General features: G+C 47.9%; 1 protein-coding gene across 1 annotated transcript in view; it reads left to right on the forward strand.

The window, feature by feature from the left end:
* CYFIP2 (cytoplasmic FMR1 interacting protein 2) overlaps positions 1 to 23,291 on the forward strand; it is a 107,047-nt gene that overhangs the window by 17,034 nt on the left and 66,722 nt on the right. The window contains exons 2-12 of the mRNA XM_081092182.1: positions 37 to 176; positions 1,890 to 1,979; positions 8,014 to 8,091; positions 9,776 to 9,877; positions 13,793 to 13,974; positions 15,410 to 15,506; positions 16,740 to 16,868; positions 17,970 to 18,074; positions 18,896 to 18,987; positions 20,939 to 21,056; positions 22,703 to 22,822. Of these exons, the coding sequence (XP_080948308.1) occupies positions 60 to 176; positions 1,890 to 1,979; positions 8,014 to 8,091; positions 9,776 to 9,877; positions 13,793 to 13,974; positions 15,410 to 15,506; positions 16,740 to 16,868; positions 17,970 to 18,074; positions 18,896 to 18,987; positions 20,939 to 21,056; positions 22,703 to 22,822 (1,230 nt within the window). The 5' untranslated portion in view covers positions 37 to 59. The remainder of the gene's footprint in view (positions 1 to 36; positions 177 to 1,889; positions 1,980 to 8,013; positions 8,092 to 9,775; positions 9,878 to 13,792; positions 13,975 to 15,409; positions 15,507 to 16,739; positions 16,869 to 17,969; positions 18,075 to 18,895; positions 18,988 to 20,938; positions 21,057 to 22,702; positions 22,823 to 23,291) is intronic.

The following is a 23,291-nucleotide window of genomic DNA, read 5'->3' on the forward strand; positions in this document are numbered from 1 at the left end:
GTCCCTGAAATTCTTCATTCCCTCCCTTCCCCTCAGTGCGGAATACGGAAACTGCAGCCATGACCACCCACGTCACCCTGGAAGATGCCCTGTCCAACGTGGACCTGCTGGAAGAGCTGCCCCTCCCTGACCAGCAGCCATGCATCGAGCCTCCGCCTTCCTCCATCATGTACCAGGTCAATTCTCCGAGGGCTCTGGGGGCTCAGGAACCCGGGGGGTCCCCTAAGAGGGTTTGCCCTGAAGGCAGAGGGAAGGGGGAGCTCTGCATCTAGAAGGTGAAAGGTCGTGAGCTGATGGAGTCCCTGGTGCCCTGGTGGAGCTGAGTGTAAGGAATAGATTAGCTAGTAAATGTACACCAGGGCTGCTCCTCCTCCCCGGGGAAGGCTTGTTGATCTGCTCTGACCCCAAATACCTTCCCGGCTGTTCTTGCTGCAGCACCAACCAAGGCGTTGGCAGCTCTGACCTCATGAATTAAATATTGCAATTTAGAAACCCCTAGAGCCTGCCTGGGTAATTACTTTTCCTTCATGTATGTGAGGAGAGCTCTTCAACTCCTCACAGCAGCTAATGGCTCAGGGAAGCCCGTTACAGTTGTTTGCTTTCGCCCAAGACGGGTGAGCTTGTGCTAAACCATGATCAGATGACTCAAGACCGTGATCCACCAGGGTATGGGGGAAGGGCATTGTGCAGCTGGATTCTGCCTTGCAAATAGCCCCTGTTCTGGGTGTGCAGGGCGAGTATGCCAGGCTAAGAAAAAAATAAGTTAATTTGAAATTCTTTGCTGTATTTGACCTTTTGAAAGTTCTTAGGCTGCTAAATGAGACTAAATATAATGCATAATATATTTTTAATTTCATTCAGTGATTAGATTTATGAAGCACATGCCTGAAGTTTCAACTCATAAACTTTGTTTATTCACATTTTCTAACCCAGATTGAAATTTTAATTATATGAATCTTTTAAAAATATTTATATTGATTTCAGAGAGGAAGGGAGAGGGAGAGAAAGAAATATCAAGGATGAGAGAGATCATTGATCGGCTGCCTCCTGCACACCCCTACTGGGGATCAAGCCCACAACTTGGGCATGTGCCCTGACCAGGAATCGAGCCGTGTCCTCCTGGTTCCTAGATCACATTCAACCACTAAGCCACGCTGGTTGGACAATATCTTTTTTATTATAAGCAATACAAAAAAAGTATAACAAATAAATTTTTTATAAATATGTCTATGTCTATATATATATATATATATATATATACACATTTTTACCATCTATATATATGCATATATTTTTAATATAACAAGGGAATCATACTATATATAAATTGATGTATCATTTGACTTTTTTAGCTTAAAATTTATTATGGATATTTTTCCCTAACAATACTACATTGCTGCCACATTATTTTTAACTACCATCTACTACATGTAAGTCATTGTATGAATATACTATGATCTAATTAGCCTTTCGCAGTTAATGGACATTTGAATGATTTCCAGTTTTCTCTATCACAAAAAATGCTGCAGTTATTACCCTTTACATATGTATCTGCACCCTCAGGTGAGTGTTTTTGCAGCTGCTGGATGAAAGCAGTGCGCATCTTAACTTTTCAGCAGCTGTTAGGTGTGTAGAGTGTCAGTAAGCATTTATTCCCAGGGCCAGGTGGGGTGACCCTGATGGGAAGCGGATGTGGGCCCTGTCTGTAGGCAGCTCCCGTCCAGTGTGGCCGAGTGGGATTTGGGGGAGGGAAGATGAGAGGGTGATGTGGACATAGCTTTCCACAGAGAACTGGTGGCATTTGTTGGCAGCAGTGCGTTCCCTGGGCACCCAGCCACCTTGGACCTGTTTTTCAATAACCAAATGTTCCTGTCCTCCAATTCCCACAGGCCAACTTTGACACGAACTTCGAGGACAGGAATGCATTTGTCACAGGCATTGCAAGGTACATCGAACAGGCTACGGTCCACTCCAGCATGGTGAGTCTCTGGGACCCTGCCAGGGCGGGAGGGGCTGTGGGCAGCTATTCCAGGACCTCCAGCCTCAGGCAGACCCACCTCCTTAAGCCCATTCTCACACCTGCCCCAGCCTCTCTCAGTGCCCAGGGCCATCCTGTGCCCCCGTGTCTTCCAGCTTTGCAAATCCTGCTCACCTTTAGGGCCCAGCATTATCCTTACTCTTCACTTCCCTGAGCGCCTATAGCAGCGGTTCTCAACCTGTGTCTCGCGACCCCTTTGGGGGTCGATCGACCCTTTCACAGGGGTCGCCTAAGACCGTCGGAAAACACATATATAATTACATATTGTTTTTGTGATTAATCACTATGCTTTAATTATGTTCAATTTGTAACAATGAAAATACATCCTGCATATCAGATATTTACACTATGATTCATAACAGTAGCAACATTACAGGTATGAAGTAGCAACAAAAATAATTTTATGGTTGGGTCACAACATGAGGAGCTGTATTTAAAGGGCCAGAAGGTTGAGAACCACTGCTTTAGAGACACTTTATACTCTTGAGCAAAACAAAAGGTTTCTCATAAAGGGACCGTGGCTTTGGAATCACATGTTGTTGACCTGAGGAAGCTGGTGGCCTAAATCGTTCACATCTGCGAGGGATCGCTCCTTCCCTCTGGGGCTTTCGTGGATTTTATTCTCCAGCAGTACTGAAATTTGAGGAATTCAGATTCCTTGTTCTGCAGCTCTCTGGAACTTTCTCTGTATATCAGCTGTACTCTAAAACCTGGTCTTATCATATCCCACCCATTTATTTAATAAGTAGTGTGCACCTGGGGCCTGCAGAGACTACTAAATGCTGGGGAGGGGGATACAAGGACAAACGGGGATTCTCAATGGGTCAAGTGGAAATACAGACAAGCTTACCATTCATCAAACACTTTCTGTGTAGATATTTTAAATGCATTGTCTCAGTCCTCAACGCACTGTACTGTGAGGTAGGTTCTATTACAATACCCATTTCATGGATGTGAAAACTGACGTCTAGAAAAGTTAAGTTTCATGGGGTCCTACCACGAATAAGGTCTGTCTGCTCTAGACTACTCTTTGCAGACCAATAAAAATGCACAAAATTAAAGGTAAATGACATGGTAAAAGTACAAAGTTCTTTGTTTCTGAAGGGGCCTTGAGGGTGTTGGGGAGAGCTTGATGAAGGAAGTGGCTTTTGAGTAGGGCCTTGTATTATACATATGTACGTATAAAATATGTAAACACACAAATTACATTATAACCGTATATATATACATATATATAAACTTTAAAATGTATAAGGTATGTTCATACATGATATCATGGAACTTTATAACAGCCCTGTAACTTGCAAAGGGGTCATTATACCCATTTTAGGGATAAGAAAACAGAGCCTTAGAGAAGTTAATAGCAAGTTGCTCATGATCCCACTAGTAAATCATGGGGTTGCACCTGGAATCCGGACTTTCTTTCTTTTTTTATAAATATATTTTTATTGATTTCAGAGAGGAAGGGAGAGGGAGAGAGAGAGATAGAAACATCAATGATGAGAGAGAATCATTGATCGGCTGCTTCCTCCACACTCCACACTGGGGATCAAGCCCACAGCCTGGGCATGTGCCCTGACGGGGAATCGAACCTTGATCTTCTGGTTCAAAGGTCAACCACTGAGCCACACTGGTCAGGCCAGAGGCAAAAATTTTCAAGGCTGCCTAGGTTTGGACTGTAAGGTACATATAAAGAAATTCTCCGGTACTTATGGAAAACTAGATAAGGGTCTGTGATATGCTACAGACTGGATGCCTCACACGTCCAGAGGCTAAAAGTCCAATATCAAAGTGTCAGCAGGGTTGATTTCTCCTAAGGCCTCTCTCCTTGGCTTGCATACCGCCACCTTCTCACTGTGTCCTCACATTGCCTTTCTTCTGTGAGTACACACACATATGGTGTCTCTGTGTGTCCAAATTTCCTCTCATTAAAAGAACACCAGTCAGATTGGATTAGGGCCCACCCTGAAAGCCTCATTTTAACTTAATCACCTCTTTAAAGGCCCTGTCACCAACTATAGTTCCATTCTGGGGTATTGGGGGTTAGGGCGTCAACATATGAATTTTGGAGGGACACAATTCACCCATCATAGAGGGCTGTAATTCATTTAATAAAAATGAAAAGCAATAGAAAATTGTTTATCCCTGGGAGAAATGTGAACAGACCTCTGCTTGGGGAATAAGTTCCATTTGTTAGTTATGTGTAGAATAAGTTGTGAGGCGAATACACTGGTTGAGATACGGTTATCTGCATTGGAGGCATTAAAGGCTGAGTGAGGGTGATGGTTGAGGGCTGACTAAGGAAGTGGATATGAGAGACACTGGAGGTTAACTCCACCTGGCTTAACAGTTGTCTGTATAAATACCAGGTCAGGGGCACCAATCGGCGAGTCAGAAGGAGGGGCTGGTTTAGAGGGGGATTGTGTTTTCTATTTCTGCTGTAGCAGATTGTCACAGACTTAGTGACCTAAACCAACACAAGTTTATTTGCTTACAGTTCTTTCTGTCAGAAGTCCAGCCAGGATCTTACAGGGTTAAAGTCAAGGTCTGTGGAGGCGACTCCGTTTCCTGGCTTTTCCCAGCTTCTACAGGCGGCCCACCTTCCTCGGCTCACCCTCTGCCAGCCAGCAGTTCGATCACTCCAGTCTCTGCTTCCACCCTCCATCCCGTCTCTGACTCGCCTGCCTCCCTCTTTCACTCATTGGGACCCTTGTCCTTACCTTGGGTCCACCAGATAATCCAGGACAGCCTCCCTCCCCATTTCAAGGTTTCTAACTTAATTACATCTGCAAAGGCCCTTTTGCTGTGGAGAGGATTGTATTCACAGTTCTGGGCATCAGGATTCAGGCATCTTTGTGGGGCTGTTATTCTGCCGACACAGGGATAGTGTTGATACCGTCTTAGATGGGTCAAGAATAGGGTGTACCATTGACATTCCTGAGTAATGCCCAAACCTTACTTCACTCAACAATTTCTACTTGTAACTTGCTAATCTCTCACTAGCGTACCTTATCAGCAGCAAAGTATCTTCATTAGATGCTCAGCTTCTTGTATTTCTCCTGCCTGCACTTGGTAAATCTCTCAAATGGTGGGAGAGCCAGAAGAAAGAGGAGTGAGAGAAAATATATAAACCATGTAATTGCCCAGCTGCATGGAACGGTCAGGGCTCTTTGCTGGAGGTCAGATAGGGGCTGAGTAAGTGCTGAGAGGTACAGTCTGTCACTAACAGTCCTGAAACTTGAGCTGACCTCACATTGCGTTTAAGTCATGGACTTTCAGAATCTTATAAAAGTAAAGGACCTTAGAGATCTTTAGTCCAGCAGCTGCCACGCTGGCTGCCCATTGGGTTCACCTGGGGGGCATTTGAAAATGCTGATGCCTGGGCTCCCTCCTCAGGGATAATGATTTATTTCTGGGAGGTCGTGGCCTGGGCATCAGGAGTCTTCCTAGTTCACATTAGGTGACTAATGTGCAGCCAGGGGTGAGACAGTGATTGAGACCAACTCTTTTCCTCCAGTGAGAAAACCATGACATTTTTCAAGGTAAAAGGTGGGCCCAACAGAGCCAGGACCAGAAATCAAGCTTTCCATGGCCCTACCAGGGGAGCCTTCCACCACGCCATTCTGACCTCTATATCGCAGGCTTAGTTATACAACAAACCTGGTTGGTGGTCACCTGCCCTGGCCATAGGTCAGAGTCCATCTCATCCTGTTCACTGCCCTAGTCCCAGCACAGAGCCTGGGACCCCTCAGAGCTCAAACATTCTTTGGGTGAGTGAGTTGGAATATTCACACCTACCAAGGGCCAAGTTTGTTGCTAACATGTGCCTTATGTTTCTGTCACATCCGTTTTCTGATGTGTGTTCTGAAGCAATGGCAGCAGGAGACCCACACGTTTCACCTTGGTTCTCTGTCATCTCAAGGGCAACGTGTTCCTGATTTTCAAAGTGCTGATTGAAAGTGTGAGTTGTCGGTGGCATTGGCTGTTGAAAACAAAACCATAAAAAGTAATGAGCTCTTGTACTAGAAAGGTATTATGAAATAGACATGACATGTGGAGTAAAAAAAATAAATCAGTAAGGGCTCATTTTTATATCAATACAAACATTTACAGAAGAGATGGTCTAATAATACTCTTTTTTACTGTGTTTTTGAGATATCGTTCATAGAACATAAAATTCACCCTTTAAAGTGAACAGTTCAGTGTTTTTTAATATATTCACCATGTTAGGCAACCATCTCCACTATCTAATTTCTGTCACCACAAAAAACAACAACAAAAAACAAACCCGTTAGTAGTCACTCCCAATTCCTCTCTCTTCTCATTCCCTGGCAAACACTAACCTACTTTTCGTTTCTGTGGATTTGTTGATTCTGAACATTTCATCTTAATGGATTCTGCAATATGTGGCCTTCTGTGTCTGGCTTCTCTCATGTAGCATCATGTTCTCAAAATTCATCCATGTTGTGCTAGTATAATGTATCTGCACTGTATTCCTTTTATAGACGCACTAGAGGCCTGTTGCACGAAGAGATTTGTGAAATAGGCCTTCCTTCCCCTGGCTGCCGGCACTGGTTTTCCTCCGGCACCCGGGACCCAGGCCTTCGCTCCGGCCGTAGCAGAGAAGCCAAGCTTCGAGGCTTCTCCGCTCTGACCACAGCAGAGAAGGCAAGCCTCTTCAGTCTTCAGTCATCTTCTGTCTTCGCTCCACGCCTGCATATGCAAATTAACCATCATTTTGTTGGGTTAATTTGCATACTCATTCTGATCAGCCGGTGGGCATCACGGAGTGACACCAATTTGCATGTTTCTCTTTTATTAGTGTAGATACTATTCCATTCTCTGGCTGTACTGCATTTCATTTCTTCATTCATCAGTTGTTGGACTTTTTGGGTTGACTCCACTTTTGGCTATTAGAATAATACTACTGTGAACAAGTATGAAGTTTCTGTGTGGACCCATGGGCATTTACCTAGGAGTGAAATTGCTGGGTTATAAGGTTACCCTGTGTTTAACTTTTTGAGAAACTGCCAGACTGTTCTTTTTCCTCGTAATACTGTTGGCTCCCTTTACAGATTACATAGAGTGTGTGTGTGTGTGTGTATTCCATTTAGTTCTCATAAAACTCTCTGAGGTTGTTATTGTCATCATCACTAAATGGAGAATCTTAGGTTCAGTGATTGCCTGAAGGCCAAATGGCCAAAGAGTGATGAAGCTGAGATTGGAGCCTAGATATTTGGACCCTGAGTTTAGGGCTCTTTCCATGATAGCACTTACTAGGTGTGGTACGTCATCACTGTATTTTTCAGATTTATTTTTGGTGCTGTTGTTGGTTTTGCTATCTGCTCTGCATTATTTTAAGGAATTGATATTAATAATTTTTCTGCTTGTGAAATAGTCACATAAGCTCTTCTAAAAAAGTGCAAACATTATGGTCCTATGTGATAGGAAAAGTGAGTGCCCCGCAGAGAGCCTGCTAGTCCTATTCCACCAAAATATCTCCAATATACCATAATGTACTTTCCTAATTGCTACTCTTTGTTTAGTTTTTCTTTATAGCCTATGTGCTATGCATACTGTTTTGCTAGTTGCTTATTTTCTTGCTAAGTATATCTGGGACAACTTTTGCTGTTGGAACAAATAGATCTGTTGCCTTCTTTATGAGGTGGCTATCCATCTTTGAGAACTGCAGCCTGCTTACAGAGCCCTTGGTGTCTGATGAGAATACCTGAGGCCAGTGCTTCTCAAACTTATGTTGCACCTGGGAGGGTGCATCCCCTGGGAATGTTCCTGAATGCAGATTCTGATTCTATCAGCCAGGCAGCGGCCTGAGACTCTGCATTCCTAATGAGCCTCCCAGGCGATGGGGATGCTGCTGGTGTACAGATCTCACTGAGCAGTGAGGTTTTGGGGGCTGATGAGAAGCCTGTTGCACCAGGGCGGTTTCTCCCTGATGAGCGTGTTTTGCTTTTCAGAATGAAATGCTGGAGGAAGGACACGAGTATGCGGTCATGCTGTACACCTGGCGCAGCTGTTCCCGGGCCATCCCCCAGGTGAGGCTGTCCTTCCCTGGGGCTCTCCTGCCGCCAGGGGGTACCACCACCCTCCCCCTAACCCCATTCAGGGAGCTGAGCTTCTCCAGGTGGCAGGGAGCAAAGCTAATCCAAGGGGACATGCTGAAAACCTTCAGAGAGTTTCCCATAAAACTGATGCCAACTTTGAAAAAATTGTTCAATATACTTTATTTGGAAAACAGTATATGCTAACTGTACAACATCAAACTATTGCAGAAAGGTATAAAGTAAAAAGCAAGACAGCCCCAACTCCTCACCCCCACCCCTCAAACCCACCTCCCATCCGAGCATGATCACTGTGGACACGTGTTGCTTCCTGTTCCCCTGGATCTTTCTCGCTGATTATCCTGAATATTTCTATGATTATTATTTTGTAAATAATTATTTACAAAGCGTATGTTGCTTTTTACTTATATAGTTCTGCCACTTGATATTTTTACACTTTATTCCTTTTTAAAAACATATATTTTTATTGATTTCAGAGAGGAAGGGAGAGGGAGAGAGAGATAGAAACATCAAAGGTGAGAGAGAATCATTGATCAGCTGCCTTCAACACCCCCCCACACTGGGGCCCACAACCTGGGCATATGCTTTGACCCGGAATCGAACCATAACCATCTGGTTCATAGGTCAATGCTCAACCACTGAGCCACGCCAGCTGGGCTACAATTTATTCTTTATCAATGACATTTTTTCATGTTGACACATACGGATAATATGTGTATGTGTCAACCATCATTATAATTGTTATATATTTCATGAGTCCCATTTTAATAAAATCCATGAGGCACAGATGTGTAAAGAGAAACAGTTCTTCACCCTTCCTTAATCTTAGTCCCCCGGGGTAACTATTCCTGTATCATATATGAACAAACACACACACACACTGTTTTGTTTAACAAAAATGGGACTAAGTGACACTTCCTGTCCCATCACAGTTTTTACCTGTCAATTTATGGTGGCAGTCTGTCCATGTCAGGTGACATAGATCTGTCTCATTCCTAGTTACATAATGATATTGAATTGAGTGTATCATATTTTATCCTTTCAATCACCTGGACGTTGAGCTTGTTGCTCCTATTTTAAGAATTTCTAAACAACAGTGTGAAGAATGAACTTACCCTTCGCTCACTCATCAGTTTCGGCCGCCTTGTTAGCACTCCTGGGTGTGTGTGCTGTGAAAACACCCACCATGTGGTTGTGATGTGTTGAAAACCGTTGGGCAGAGCACATGGGTTTCTTGGTGGGCCTAAGTGTGGCCAGGGGGCTCTGCAGCGGGTGCATCCAGAGCAGTGGATGGGACATTTTTCTCTGCCAGGAATCTGGCGGGGCCCCTCTGGGGTTAGAGTGAGGAAGGGCTGAAGGAGGGAGATCTTACAGATAAATGTGGACGTGTGTACAGCGACTGGTCACAGTACAGACAGACTGAAGGTGGACGGTTCTGTTCTTGGGACCAGCTGGTTTCTTTCCTGCAGCCAGTGTCTGGGGAGCAGTGTCGCCCCCAATCAGGGCTACCCCAGCCTCCTCTCACCAGGATGACCTTGTCATTTATCATCCTGGACGAGGTGCATTCAAGAGTGAAAAGGGGTCCATTAATAAGTCAACAGGTGTGACCCAGGGCTGCCTGGGCGGATCAGGATGCCTGAGACCCCTCTCCCCACAGGTGAAATGCAACGAGCAGCCCAACCGTGTGGAGATATACGAGAAGACGGTGGAGGTGCTGGAGCCGGAGGTCACCAAGCTCATGAAGTTCATGTACTTCCAGGTGAGGGATTGGTGAATCTGGATCAGGAGACTAGAGAAGGCCCCTACCTTTCTGCACACATGGGTCTGGGTTTTTGTGCCATGTTGCTTATTCATTTGGTCAATACTTTTTGAGTGCCCCTGACACACACCCCTGGTGAACAAGATGGACACTCCCTCCCTCCCTGAAATTTCCATTCTAGTGAGCACAGGAGTATGTTCTGGGCAGGAGGAGAGACTGACAATTAACAACAAACAACAATTCTCAGGGCATAATATGTGCTGTGAGTAAATAACATTTCAAAAATCCCTGGGCTGCAGGTGTCTGCGACTTGGCTGCAGCTTTAGGGACGGCCTCTCAGGAGATGGCATATGAACTGAGGTCTGTGTGATGAGAAGGGCTGGTGTGTGATGGTCTGAGGAAGAGGGTTTCAGGCAGAAGGAACTGTGAAGGCCAAGCCCCTGAGGCTCGAAGGGGCCTCATGTGTTTAAGAAACAAGGAAGCCAGGGAGGCTGCAGGGTGGGAGAGGGAGGGATAAAAGTGAGGCTGGAGCAGTAGCCAGGGACCCGCTCACACAGGGAACTGCAAGCCTTGAAGTAGGATGTGAAAACAGTGTGCGGATTTTATTAAATCACCACAGAAACCACTGAGGATTCTAGTGACAGGATCTGCCATGATTTCTTCAAACACCTTTCCTATTCCTTTCTCCCTTTCTGCCTCTTATGGCACACCTACTATTCTAATATTGTTGTGTTTCACATTGATCCACAGCTCCCTTAAGCTAACCTCCTGTTTTTTAATTTCTTTTTCTTTTTGGCTCTCTAATTGAGTGATATTTTCAACTCTGTCTTCTAATTCACTGATTTGATCCTCAGCTTCCCCTAATCTGCTATGTATTCCTTCCAATGTGTTTTTTGTGTTATGCCATTCTTTATCTGAGACTGTTCTTTTTTCATAGCTACTATATCTTTTTTTATACTGTTGAGCATTTTTAACATCATTACTCTGAACTCTGTTTCAGATAAATTTCTTATCTCTGCTTCACTTATCTCTTCTTCTGGAGAATTTACTAGTTGTTTCATTCAGGGTTGTTTCTTTGTTTCATCATTTTGGTTGTCTGTTTGGGTTTGTGACTTTGTTTTAGGTAGATCCTCTATACTTCTCAGTCTCTAGTGCAGGATAGTGTTAAAGGCTGTTTCTGGCTAATTGGATCAGGCAAAGACTCAAAGCCTCCAGAGGCTGCCTCTGTCTACAGACTAATAGGATGCAACTTGAATTGCTTCCAGGCAATCATCCTCCAGTGTGGCAAGCGTTTTTTTTCAACAGGGTGGGGCAGTTGCTTCTACCTGGAGGCTAATTTTTACTTTTAATATCTTAAGTGGCCTCAGGGCAAGGTGTTTTCCAATGGGGTATGTAGACTGCCTTTCCCCCCATGCAAGGCAGATGTTGGAAAGTTGTCCTCCGCTGCATGAGGTAATGACTCAGCCCAGGAAACTTGGGATGTCTACCTTCTGAGCTCTATCCCCCGAGTCCCCAGTCCTGGGTTCTGCTCTCACAGCTCCAGCCCACTTCACCCTCCCTCTGCCAGAGTACAAGGTGGGTAGCTCCACAGGGAATTTTTGTGCATTGGCCCTTTAAGAGGGTTCCCAAACTTTCATCTGCCACTCCCTGGCAGACAGCAACCCACTGCTTTTCACAGCTAAATGTTATGTGGGTACCCTCCTCAGTTTGGTGCTCTCTGCCTGGGGAGCCCAGCTTTGGGATTAGATCCCAGGGTTCTCAGTGGCACCCCCCCGCCCCCCCCCCCCCCCCCCCACACACACACCTGAGATATCTCTCTGGGACTTCAGTTGCCGTCTGTGATTGCCTGGCCAGCCCTTTCGCGCCTCCGCCCCTCCTACCAGTCTCTATGTCTTCTCCACCATCAGTCCTTGGGTATCAGGACTCTCTCCTGTGAGTTTTCCCTAGTGACACGATTTGATTGGTATGTTTACAACATCTGGCTGCTTGGGGGGAAATGGAAGGGAGGTGAGGGCAGCACAGATGTGAGGGGCGGGAGGTGACAGGAGTGGCAGCAGGAAGACCAGTTAGGAAACCAGGAAGAGTGATTTTAAAGGAGGAAAAGAGGAAAAAGGCAGCCAAAGGCTTTCATGAGGGCAAGCTAGTTAAATTAAAAAAAAAAAAAAAAAAAAGGAGGGCAGCTCGTTAAACAGAAATAACCAAGGAAAAATAAGGCAACAGGTTGATTATTATGCTCAGGTTGGAAGCTGCTCAGGAATGCAGGTTGAGCACTTTAAGACCAGTCTGTACCCCAGGGCAGGGGTCATGCCACACACTCTGCCCTGCACGTGCTCCACGGAGAGCTCAGGCTGGTAAACAGACTTCCAGGCTCTGGCAGATCTCCACCCCGTGCTCAGCCCCACACTCAGCTCTGCATGGCCTGCTTGTACGCGAGATGGGGTGTCTGGGAAGGTGCAGATACCTGCAGCCCAGGGCAGGAACGCTGGCTCCGGAGGCAGGAGGCCAAGGCTCCTCCACAGTGTGACTGTGCCTGTGAGTGACATAGCATATCTGATGCCTTCAGTTTTCTCACCTTGGAAATAGTACCTATTTCACAGGTTTGTGGCGAGGATAAAAGAAGTCTATTGTAAAGAGCCGTGTAGAGCCCTAGTTACACAGGAGGCTTAACACATCGAAGCTGCTGTTAATAGCATCATGGACTCTTTAGGAAGGCAGGTCCAAGAGAGAAAAACTATACAGAAACCGAGAAAGGATGGTTTGGGGTCACCTGGAGCTACGCTGTTCCGTACGGTAGCCCCGTGTGGGTATTTACATTAATTAAAATGAAATAAAATGTAAAGTCCAGGTCCTCCGTTGCCCGAACCACCAAGTGCTCAGTAGCCACATGTGGTGAGTGGTTCTCGTATTGGGGGTTGTAGACACAGGACGTTTCCACAATCATAGAAAGTGCTCTTGGACTTAGGCTCTGGAAGGAGGAGGCGTGGCCAGTCTGGTCTTCACAGGCGAGGAATTACGGGTGGGTGTCCCGGCCTGAGGAGGGGAGAGCACACACAAGGAGTCATTTCTCTCCCTCCTCTCCTCCTCTTGTTCCCCTTCCTCCCTCTGGCTCTCTCTCTGGGTTACTCTTTAGCCTTGTTTGTGGATTGTTATTCAGCTGCTTTTTTGGTAACAGATTTACTGAGAAATAATTCACATACCATATAATTCATCCATTTAAAGTGGTCAGTTCAATGATTTTTAGTACATTCACAGGGTTGTGTGTTCATTACCAGGATCAATTTGTAACATCTTCGTCACCCCAAAAAGAAATCCCATTCCCTGTTGCTGTCACCCCATTATACCCCCATCCATCCCAGCTCTGGGCAAGCATCCTCCCACCCCCTCCCCCCACTTTATTTTTCTCCATAACACATATCACACTGTAATGTACAGAAGTAGTTTATTTTGTTTTCTGTCTTCCCTCACTAAAATGTAAGCCCTGTAGGGTAGAGATTTTTTTTTTCATTCTTTCTTTACCCCGGTGCCTAGAATGGTGCCTAGTGCATAGTAGATACTCAATAAACACTATTTATTGGTTGAATGAACCTCTTTCTCTGAATCTCTGCCCCCTTGTCGAGTGGTGCCTGGCACTGTCCTAGGCGCTGGAATACCAAAGTGAACAACACGGTGCTTCTCTGCAAAAGCCTGACGAATAAATGCGTGGGGTCAACTCACTGGGTGGTGTGTTCCTTTGAGAAATCAGCTTTGAACGTAGGGACTCCTCTGAGGAAGACCTCTTGGCGGATTTGCTTCTACATGTCCAGACTCTGACCAGGGCCCCAGGGGAGCCTTGACCCTGCCCCCCACCTAAGAGCGCGGGGAGCCGCCCCCACCCATGCTGCCCGTCCTTACCTGCTGCCCCCTCCCTGCCCGCAGCGCAAGGCCATCGAGCGGTTCTGCAGCGAGGTGAAGCGGCTGTGCCATGCCGAGCGGAGGAAGGACTTTGTCTCCGAGGCCTACCTCCTGACGCTGGGCAAGTTCATCAACATGTTCGCGGTCCTGGACGAGCTGAAGAACATGAAGTGCAGCGTCAAGAACGACCACTCTGCCTACAAGAGGTCAGCCTCCCCTGCTCCCCACTTCCTGGGTAGCCTGCCAAGGGGAGGAAGAGGATGGAGCCTGTCTAACAGGCCCCTTCTCCAGAATCAAACGAGCCACCCCCCAGGCACAGAGCGGCTGGGCCGGACCGGTTTGTGTGGTTTGAGGAGAAAGGTGCAGGGCTGGGTCCTGGGGAACTGGGTCTGTGCAGGGCTCTCTGCCTCGAGATGGAATCAGATGCTCATTTCTCCATCTGTGGAGCAGCAGCGTCCTCTCTTGCCCTTTGTGGTGCAGAGCCAGTGAGATCATCATAAAGTGGCCACATAGTCATTCCTGTAAGAATCAGAAAGCCAGTTCGAACTGCTTGTGGAAGACGGATGGGTTGGCTCCCGGAACTGAAGGGCCCTGCGCACTCTCAGGCGGGCTGTGCCCTGGGGTGGCCTCGGCAGCTCTAAGCCCTCCTCGGGCCAGCATAGCCACCCCAGCTTCAAGGGAAGAAAACGATGCTCCGCTTTGCAAATGATTTTGCCAAAGTCCCAGCTTGGTCATGCGCCAGGTTCCTCATCAGCCATTGTGTGGGTGGGGGCTCTGATTGGACAGGTGCTCACCATGGGGTCACTTGGGGGTCAATGTCAGCTCAAGAGAAGGACAGAGAGTGGGAAGGGCTCCTTCCTCTCTAGAAATTAAGTACAGCCACGCAAAAGTGGGCGGGGGCGGGAGGGTGAGTCAAAAGCAGCAGATTTCCTCTGTGTTGTCTAGACACATCTCTTGGGAAGGCTTTTCTGTGTCTGATGAAAGGCCTGTCCTCCTAGTAACTGGAGAAAGCAGAAGAAAGCAGACAACAGACTGATTCTCAACACACCATCCTCCTGAGTGAGCTGTGAAAGAGCCCCTCACAAGCCTGACTCAAAAGTGACCGGAAAAATCTGGGCCGCCACAGTTTTTCCCTTCACGTCCTGCGTGTGTTCCCCACACGTAACATCCCTTCACTCTCAATCCCAGCAGGTTAAATAGACTGGGTTCTATGTAATGCTTTGCTTTGGAAGCCTCGAGATTTTCCAATAAAGAACACAATACAGAACAAAAACAAAGCTTCCTGCCCCTGGTTCTGCTCCGTGGCGGGCTGTGCAGGTCCGCTGGAGGCCACTGTGGGGCCAGGGGTGCTCATTACACTCTGTCTTACCCCTCCGGCTGGTTGATAGGATGCTAGCTGCCCTTCAGCTTGGAGTTTGAGCTTCAGTGCATTCTCGCCTCTCAATCTCAGGTACCCTTATCAGAGGGTGTAAACAACTCCACATGACTCCAGAACATACTCCCCGTTGACTTTAGTCACCTGTGATGCCAGAGCCGGTTAACCTCGGGGGCAGTGTCACTCGGGTCGGGTGGGAGGCGGAGCCCAGGAGGCCTGGTTAGGCTGGTTACTTGAGCGTTCCTCTCTGCCACCCCGTGTTTCAGGGCGGCGCAGTTCCTGAGGAAGATGGCGGACCCCCAGTCTATCCAGGAGTCGCAGAACCTCTCCATGTTCCTGGCCAACCACAACAGGATCACCCAGGTGACGGCAAACTCCACGTTAGTCCGGGCCTGGCGTCCCGGGACACAGGCAGGGGCCTGGAGGGTGGGTGGACCGTGAGCAGAGGAGCTGGGCCCAGGTCTGACACCCTCACTGCCCCACTCCAGAGTTAGACTTTGGATTAAGTCTCCCTTCCCAGACAGTCCTTTCACCCTCTCCCAGTGTGGTTCCCTGAAGACCTTCTCAGCCACTATCCTGCCCCCACATTAGTGCAGATTGAGGGCATGGGTTCTGGAGTTAAACAGCCTTGTTTTCTAACCCTAGACCCGTCATGAGACCTTGGGCAAGGTCTAAGCCTCGGTTTAATCATCTGTAAAACGGACCTGGGATTTTGAGAATGTTATGAGAATCCATGTGATAGGACTGTTGTGAGAAATACATGAGATACTGTATAAAAAGCCCTCCGTATGCAGAGCCTGACAAATGGCAAGGGCATAAGAAAATGGAGCTGTTATTACTGCCACCGCTTGGCCAGGGCACCCCCGCTGGGCGGTGGTACTCACGCTCTGTCTGACGCTCTGTCTGACGTAACCTGTCTTGCTCATCTGTCAGTTCAGCCTAAACAGGCACCAGCAAGAATGTCAGCAGGACTCAGGCTGAGTGGGGCCCTCCCTCTTCGAAGGGTTTGGAGACTCGGCTCTCTCTCAGGGATGCTGCTGGCTTCGCTAGGCCCTCCCTACTCCTTGTTGAATGCAAAAGGCTATCAGCTTTGAGGCTGTAGGTTTCTTTCCTGGGACACAGATCCATGTTGTCAGACCCTTCTTTTGGGAGATGCGTTTCTTTCTATACTGCCGTGTCCTGCCAGGAGGGAGAATGCTGCCGGCCCAGCTCTCCTACCCCGGGCTAGGCCATCCCCCATCATTTGAGGAGATGCCATGGCTAAGTCCACAGCCTCAAAACTAAACTGGGAAGACGAACAGGCCTTCTGCTATAACGCAGAGCTGCTTTTCAGCTCAGCCCAATCATATACTTTCTAACCATCAAAACTGGCAGGGAATAACATGGAGGGCCCCTAGGGGAGTGAGTTCCCTGCCAGGGGAGATGTGCGGGAGCTCAGACCAGCCACTGTGGGGACATGGAGAGGATGCAGGCTTCCTCCCCCTAGTGGTCAGCTTGTGTGTGTGGGGGGGGGGGGAGGGGTCCATCACATGGTGTGGATGAGGAGGGTACAACAGCAGAAAAAGGAGCTGACCAGAGGGGGGCGCTGCTGTTTAGTGTCTCCATCAGCAACTGGAAGTGATCCCAGGCTACGAGGAGCTGCTGGCGGACATCGTCAACATCTGCGTGGATTACTACGAGAACAAGATGTATCTGACCCCCAGTGAGAAGCACATGCTCCTCAAGGTACAACCGCTGTGGCCACGTACCCAGTGGTCTGGGCGTGCCCTCTCACCTCCTTCTTATTTTAAATCATTTTTTAAAAAACGGTATATATTTTTTCTTACTTAAACATGGATATATATCCACTGCACAGAGTGTTTTGTAACCTGTCCCCCCCCCCCCCTTTAACATGTCATCTACACCTTTCCAGACATTAAGGATATTTCCGCAATGTAACTTTTAGTGGCTGCCAAGGATGCTATTCTATGGAGATATTGTTAGTTAACCAATCCCCTTTTGTTGGATATTTGTTTGCTAAGCTGCACTGAACACTCTTAGAGCACAGCCTTTGTGTACATACCCTTGTCGAGTCTGACTTCTAGGAGGAGAAACAACCAACTCAAAAGAAGGCAGAGTCTTCAAGCATTTGCTCTGTTTTGCCAAAATCATCATATTTGATCCATCAATTTACAAGTCTGATTTTTAAATTATCAAGTAATATTGATCATTGTAGAAAAATCTGAATTAAACAGAGAAGCACAAAAAATATTAATCTCTCACAATCTTTCTCTCCAGAGGTAACACTTTTAGCATTTTTATGTATTTCTTTCTCATTTTTCTATGCTTATATATTTTCAACAAATGCGGTATACATAAATGATGCATATGTAAGTCTTATCCCTTTTCATTAAATGTGTTGGAATATTAATGCCATCGTATGGGTGAGCTTTCCTTTTTTTAGTTATTTTATTGTTAGCTGCTCAGGATGTTCCTAATTTCTCTCTGACAGCTGTCGCACTGAGATGAGCAGCCTCCACATTCTTTTTACACATGGCATAGCCCCATTTGATTTTTTCTTCCCCGGAACCTCACCTTTCAAAGCTCTCTGGTGGCTTTGCTTTTTCCTCCTCTCCTCCTTGCCACTCTGGCTAGTCTAAGCATCCCAGGCCTGTTGACGTGCCCTTCCTTACCTTTCCGTGCACCTGGATGGAGTTTGCAGGGAGCATGGCATTGTGACTTGTTCACTCTGGCTTCCTCTGTACAGTCAGACTTTTTTGTGTTTTTGTTTTTTAACTTTTCCATCAGATGTGATAGGCTTCTGTGCTCTGCCCCTTCTCACTCCAGGTGATGGGTTTTGGTCTCTACCTGATGGATGGAAATGTCAGTAACATCTACAAACTGGATGCCAAGAAGAGAATCAACCTCAGTAAAATCGATAAATTCTTTAAGGTCAGCATTGGGGCTGGGTCTGGGCAGGGAACAAGGAGCTGTCTCTCAGTAGCAGATTCCGCTACTAAAGGCGGCTGGAGGCCCTGCCATCCTATCCTCTTCCTCCTCCTGCGGTCTTTAGAGCTACAACCCAACCAACAAGCCTCACTGCTTGCTGGTTAATTTCATTTCTTTCCCCTGAGAGACAGCCCCTTGGTCCCTGCCAAATGCAGAATGACATGTATCCACACTATGGTGTCATACAGGTAGTTACACTGCCCTAAACCCCCCTGGTTTTGAAGTAGTTGGCAGAGTGCCCAGTGCATCAGAAGCAGACAGTAAATGTCAGCCTTCCCTCCGTTTGTCCTGGTCTTCAGATGGGACTTGTCTGCCCTCTGGTGGTAGGTGTTATGATTTCAGTTCCTTTGCACTGGAGCTTCTCAGAAACACTACACCTAGCCAGTGGCATCCAGGCACCCACTCCTAGTCCGGAGTTCCAAGCAGCAGGATCATCCGATTTGAGGGAAATTAGAGCAGAAAGGACCCTGCCCTGGGAGGCAGGCCATCTGGTCCTCATCCTTCACCCGGTCTGCCTGCTGGGTGACCTTGGACAAGTCACTGTGCCACTCTGGGCTGAGCTGCTGGATCATACGGTTGGTTGAGGCAGGGGACCTGTATGCTGGCTGGGGCTCTTTTTGGCTCCAGGGTCACAAGGAAGCATCATCGGAAGCAGGAGCGAGGGGTCAGCCCAGAGGCTCACGGAGGGAGGCTGCCTCCCCTGGTGGAAGGCAGCCCCCTAGTCCCCCTCGGCGTCTCACGCGCTGTGTTTGCTTCCTTTGCAGCAGCTGCAGGTGGTGCCCCTATTCGGCGACATGCAGATAGAGCTGGCCAGATACATTAAGACCAGTGCTCACTATGAAGAGAACAAGTCCAAGTGAGTGCCTGCCGTAATGTCTCTCGGCTCCCGCGAGGCGCCCAGCCCGGGCAGGGGGCCGAGGGGCCACTTCAGTCCCTCCCCCCTCCCCAGAGCCCTGGGCAGGTGGATTCCAGAGGGGAGCAGTGGAGGGTGCTCTGAGCCCTTTTGTATCCACCCTTTGCCGCTGGGGTTCAAAAGTGCTCAGAGCACAGCCACGCCCCCTTCTCTGTCCCAGCTGCACTGGGACAGCAGGAGTCCTTCCTTGAGAAGCAAGATGACGTCATTCTTTGTCACCTGATTCCCTCCTCAGGTTTCGTGTCCATGCAGTAAGTATGCTGTAGCACGTATGGTTTGGACAGCTCCAGCCGCGTGAACTGGTTGATGGCCTCGCCTTAGGTCATTCTATGAATCACCATCCTAGGGAATCCACGCTAAGATCTGGGGTCTGGGGTGTCAGTACTTCAAGGGAGTGGGGACACCCAGCTACAGCCTTTATCTCTGGGGGTTGTTAAGAGGTTTCTTCTGCCTGCGTCTCATTCCAAAGCTGGGTGGTTTTGACCTTTCCATATGGCGGCGGGGGTGGGGGTGGGGAGGGTAGAGGAGGGGGTGACTGTCCTTTAGTCAGGGCTGAGGCCTTAAAACTGTCAGCCTTTAGCCCAATGAAATCTGGGTCAGTCTCTTCATAACCCGCTGGCTGCCAGAGCAGCAGGAGGTGTTCTAGGAAAAGCATGGAGTCCAGAATGCTGCACTCATTTCCTCACGTTTCTGCATGAATTCCCTGCCACCGGAAGTTGGTTGGGAACAGTGATGCGGCCAGGGTGGGGCGGCAGCAGTCAGAGTGGTTGTGTCCCCATCCCTACGCTGCTGACCCAAAATAAAACCAGCATGAGGAAGCCTCTCACCGTCCTGAACATTCTGTGAGGGCCACTTCAGGGCTCCTTTTGAAATGTTAAATTACCTCCCCCCCCCCCAATATGTTTTTATTGATTTCAGAGAGAAGAAGGGAAAGGGAGAGAGAGAGAGATAGAAACATCAGTGATGAAAGAGAATCATCGATTGGCTGCCTCCTGCAGGCCCCCCACTGGAAATCGAGCCCCCCAACTGGGCATGTGCCCTGACCAGGATCAAACTGTGACCTCCTGGTTCATAGGTCCATGCTCAACCACTGAGCCACACTGAACTGGGCTGAAATATTAAATTCTTGCCAAAACGTTTATCTGCCTTTTTTGGTGACTGTGCTTTTAATCTGTCAACCGGGTCACCCAGCACTAGAGGGCAAAGGGGGCTGTCTTTTTTCTCTTGGGGAAGGAGAGTGAAGATTTTCATTCATTCATTTCCTCTCCAATTCAGGCTGATTCCCCCAATGATAAGTTTAAAAATAATGGTTGAGGAGGAAGAGGTGGTAGAAGAAGAAGAGGATGAGGAAGAGAGAGAGAGGAGAGAGAGAGAGAGAGAGAGAGAGAGAGAGAGAGAGAGAGAGAGAATGACCATGACCTACCTCACCATGAAGTGCTTGCTTGCATGTTACTGGGTCACGGTTGAAAAGTCCTTCCCTTTAGGCCCCTCCAAAGCTGGCTTCAACCTCAGGATGTCAGAGTCAGTAGACAGGCTTGGGGAGGTCACTCACCTTGCTTTTTCCTTGCGTGGATTCCAGGCCTTTGTAGCCCTAGAGAGGCTGCAATTCCCTTCTCACTCGTGTAACTGGTAAGTACGTGGACACCAGGAATCTGGAAAAGCCTGTGATTGGGTCCTAGAGGAGGAGGAAGGGCTGGTCCGCTCAGCCTGTGATCCCCGTGATGTGGGATGAACAGGCTATCGTGCTTGTATCTGGGTTACCCTACCCCTTGGTTCTAACCAGGGGAGCCAGCCACCTTGGCTGGGCACCAGGAGCAACACGTAAGTGGAAGGAGCCTGTCCCGCCAGGCGCCTGAGACCAGGACCTGCTCCGACCCTGTGATTCTCTGCCCAGGTGGACCTGCACCCAGAGCAGCATCAGCCCCCAGTACAATATCTGCGAGCAGATGGTTCAGATCCGAGATGACCACATCCGCTTCATCTCCGAACTCGCTCGCTACAGCAACAGTGAGGTGAGCTCACTCCAGCTGCTGGGATGGAGGCCCGTGTGGGCCCCTGGTGAGAAGGGGTGAGGACCAGGCAGGACAGAAATGACCACAGAGATGATGGAGAGCAGGAGTGAGGGGATACCCACTAGAGGCAGGAGGGCAGAATGGCCAGGAGCATGGATTTTAGAGCCACACAGAACTGGGTTTGATTCTGGTTCTGCTGCTGACCATCACAAGTGATGCAGCCTATCTGCCCCCATTTACTCCTCTGCAGAATGAGGGTGATAGTATCCAGAAAGGTTCATTGAGAGGATTAAACCCTCTGACGCACGAAAAACACATTGCTGAGTAATTGGGAATTAATTGCTAGAACGTGTCCCAAACCATCTCCGCCCTAGATAGCAAAAGAAAGAGTTCTAAACCGGCCTGCTCATAACACCATCTAAATATTTTAAAATTACACAATAATGACTGATCATTGAACAAGCCAGAAAATACAATTAGGGACATAGTAAATGCTCAAACCTCAGAAAAAAACAAAAAGAGAGATGCAAAAGGAGGGAAAATCAGTCATGTAAGATCCTACCACCCAGACCCGACTATGGTTGACATTTGAGTGTATATATATTCCTGAATCTCTTCCCTCTAAACCAGTGGTTCTCAATTTTGGCTGCACATTGGAATCACCTGGGAATCTTTTCAAAATCCCGGTTTCTGGGCTTTATCCTCCAGAAATTCTGTTTCTTTGTTACTAATGTTGTGGCCCCACCCCATAACAAAGAAACAGAATTTCCGGAGGATGAGGCCCAGAAATCAGCATTTTAAAAAGATTCCCAGGTGATTCTAATGTGCAGCCAAGGTTGAGAACCACTGCTCTAAACCCTTCCAATGAGTGTATATATTGGTTTAATAGCACAGGTGCCCTGATTTGAGTTCCTTTGTTACCTGGCGCTCTTGGGTGGATGACTGCACTGTCCCATGTTTGCTCACTGGTTGTACCATGTGGCTGGGAGCCATAGTGCCCGTGCTTTCCAAACCCAAACTCGGAAACGCCTTGTATCACAGAGGCAATGTATTTGAAATGAGGACAGCCAGACAAATGCGGACAGTGTGGTCTTAGGCCAGTGGGCGTGGACCAGGGACAAGTGCAAACTCTTGGACTTTCTTAACCATATGTGCCAGTCAACTGAACTAAGGCTGTGGGACCCCTACTTTAAGAGCAGGGGTTCCCTTTATTCCTTGTGAAATTTTGGTTGTGGTCTAAGAATGAGTCTGGCTCAAAGTTATTTTTAAATCATACGCTTTGTATGTGTGTATATGCAGACCGTTCTCGTTATTCGCAATAATGTTCTATGCAGTGGCCATGAACACTGAATTAACCAATTCTGAACCATTGCTCCCAGGGGAAATACAGGGTTAGGTTCCTGTATCTGGTCACAACCCTTTCATCATCCGATCAACCTTGTGCTTTTCTGATTAAAGTCACCTTATGTGATAGATGTTGTTTCATGAACATTAACTCACTCAGCAGGACACTGTCCGAGCCTCACTTTGTCTGTGAAGGGGATGTCATAAAGCACCTCCGTGTAGCGATCTTAGGGGAATCAATGAAGTAATGCATAAAAGTGCCGGGCACGTGGATGGTGGGGGTGACGGCTCATGCTCCCCAGGTGGTGACGGGCTCGGGGCTGGACAGCCAGAAGTCCGACGAGGAGTACCGCGAGCTCTTCGACCTGGCCCTGCGGGGCCTGCAGCTCTTATCCAAGTGGAGCGCCCACGTCATGGAGGTGGTAGGTGCCCCAGGCGGAGTCTGCCCCTCCCCTGCCCCCTTCAGACCGACCTCGGTTCACTTGGAACCTGTCTGCCTCTGCCTTCCCCCAGCACCCTTTTTATAGCAGCTTTACTGAGATACAATTCCCATCCCATGCCACTCACCCATTTAAAATGTAGAGTCCCTGGTTTTCAGTATATTTACAGAGTGGTGCAATCACACATTTAGAGCATTTTCATCACTGCAAAAATCAATTGCACCCCCCCACCCCACCCCTCCAAGCCCTGTCTCCCCTGCCCTAATCTACTTTCTGTCTCCATAGATTTTCCAAGTCTGGTTATTTCCTAAAGTACATCCTATATTATGTGGTCTTTTGTGGCTGGCCTCTTTGACTTTGTATGGTTTCATCCATCCATCCTGTAGGATGAATCAGTACTTTATTCCCTTCAGTGGCTGAATAATCTCCCAGGGCATCGTCACACCTCCTT

Source organism: Myotis nattereri (genome assembly GCF_964212035.1).
Source record: "Myotis nattereri genome assembly, chromosome: 5".
NCBI classification, from domain to species: Eukaryota; Metazoa; Chordata; class Mammalia; order Chiroptera; family Vespertilionidae; genus Myotis; species Myotis nattereri.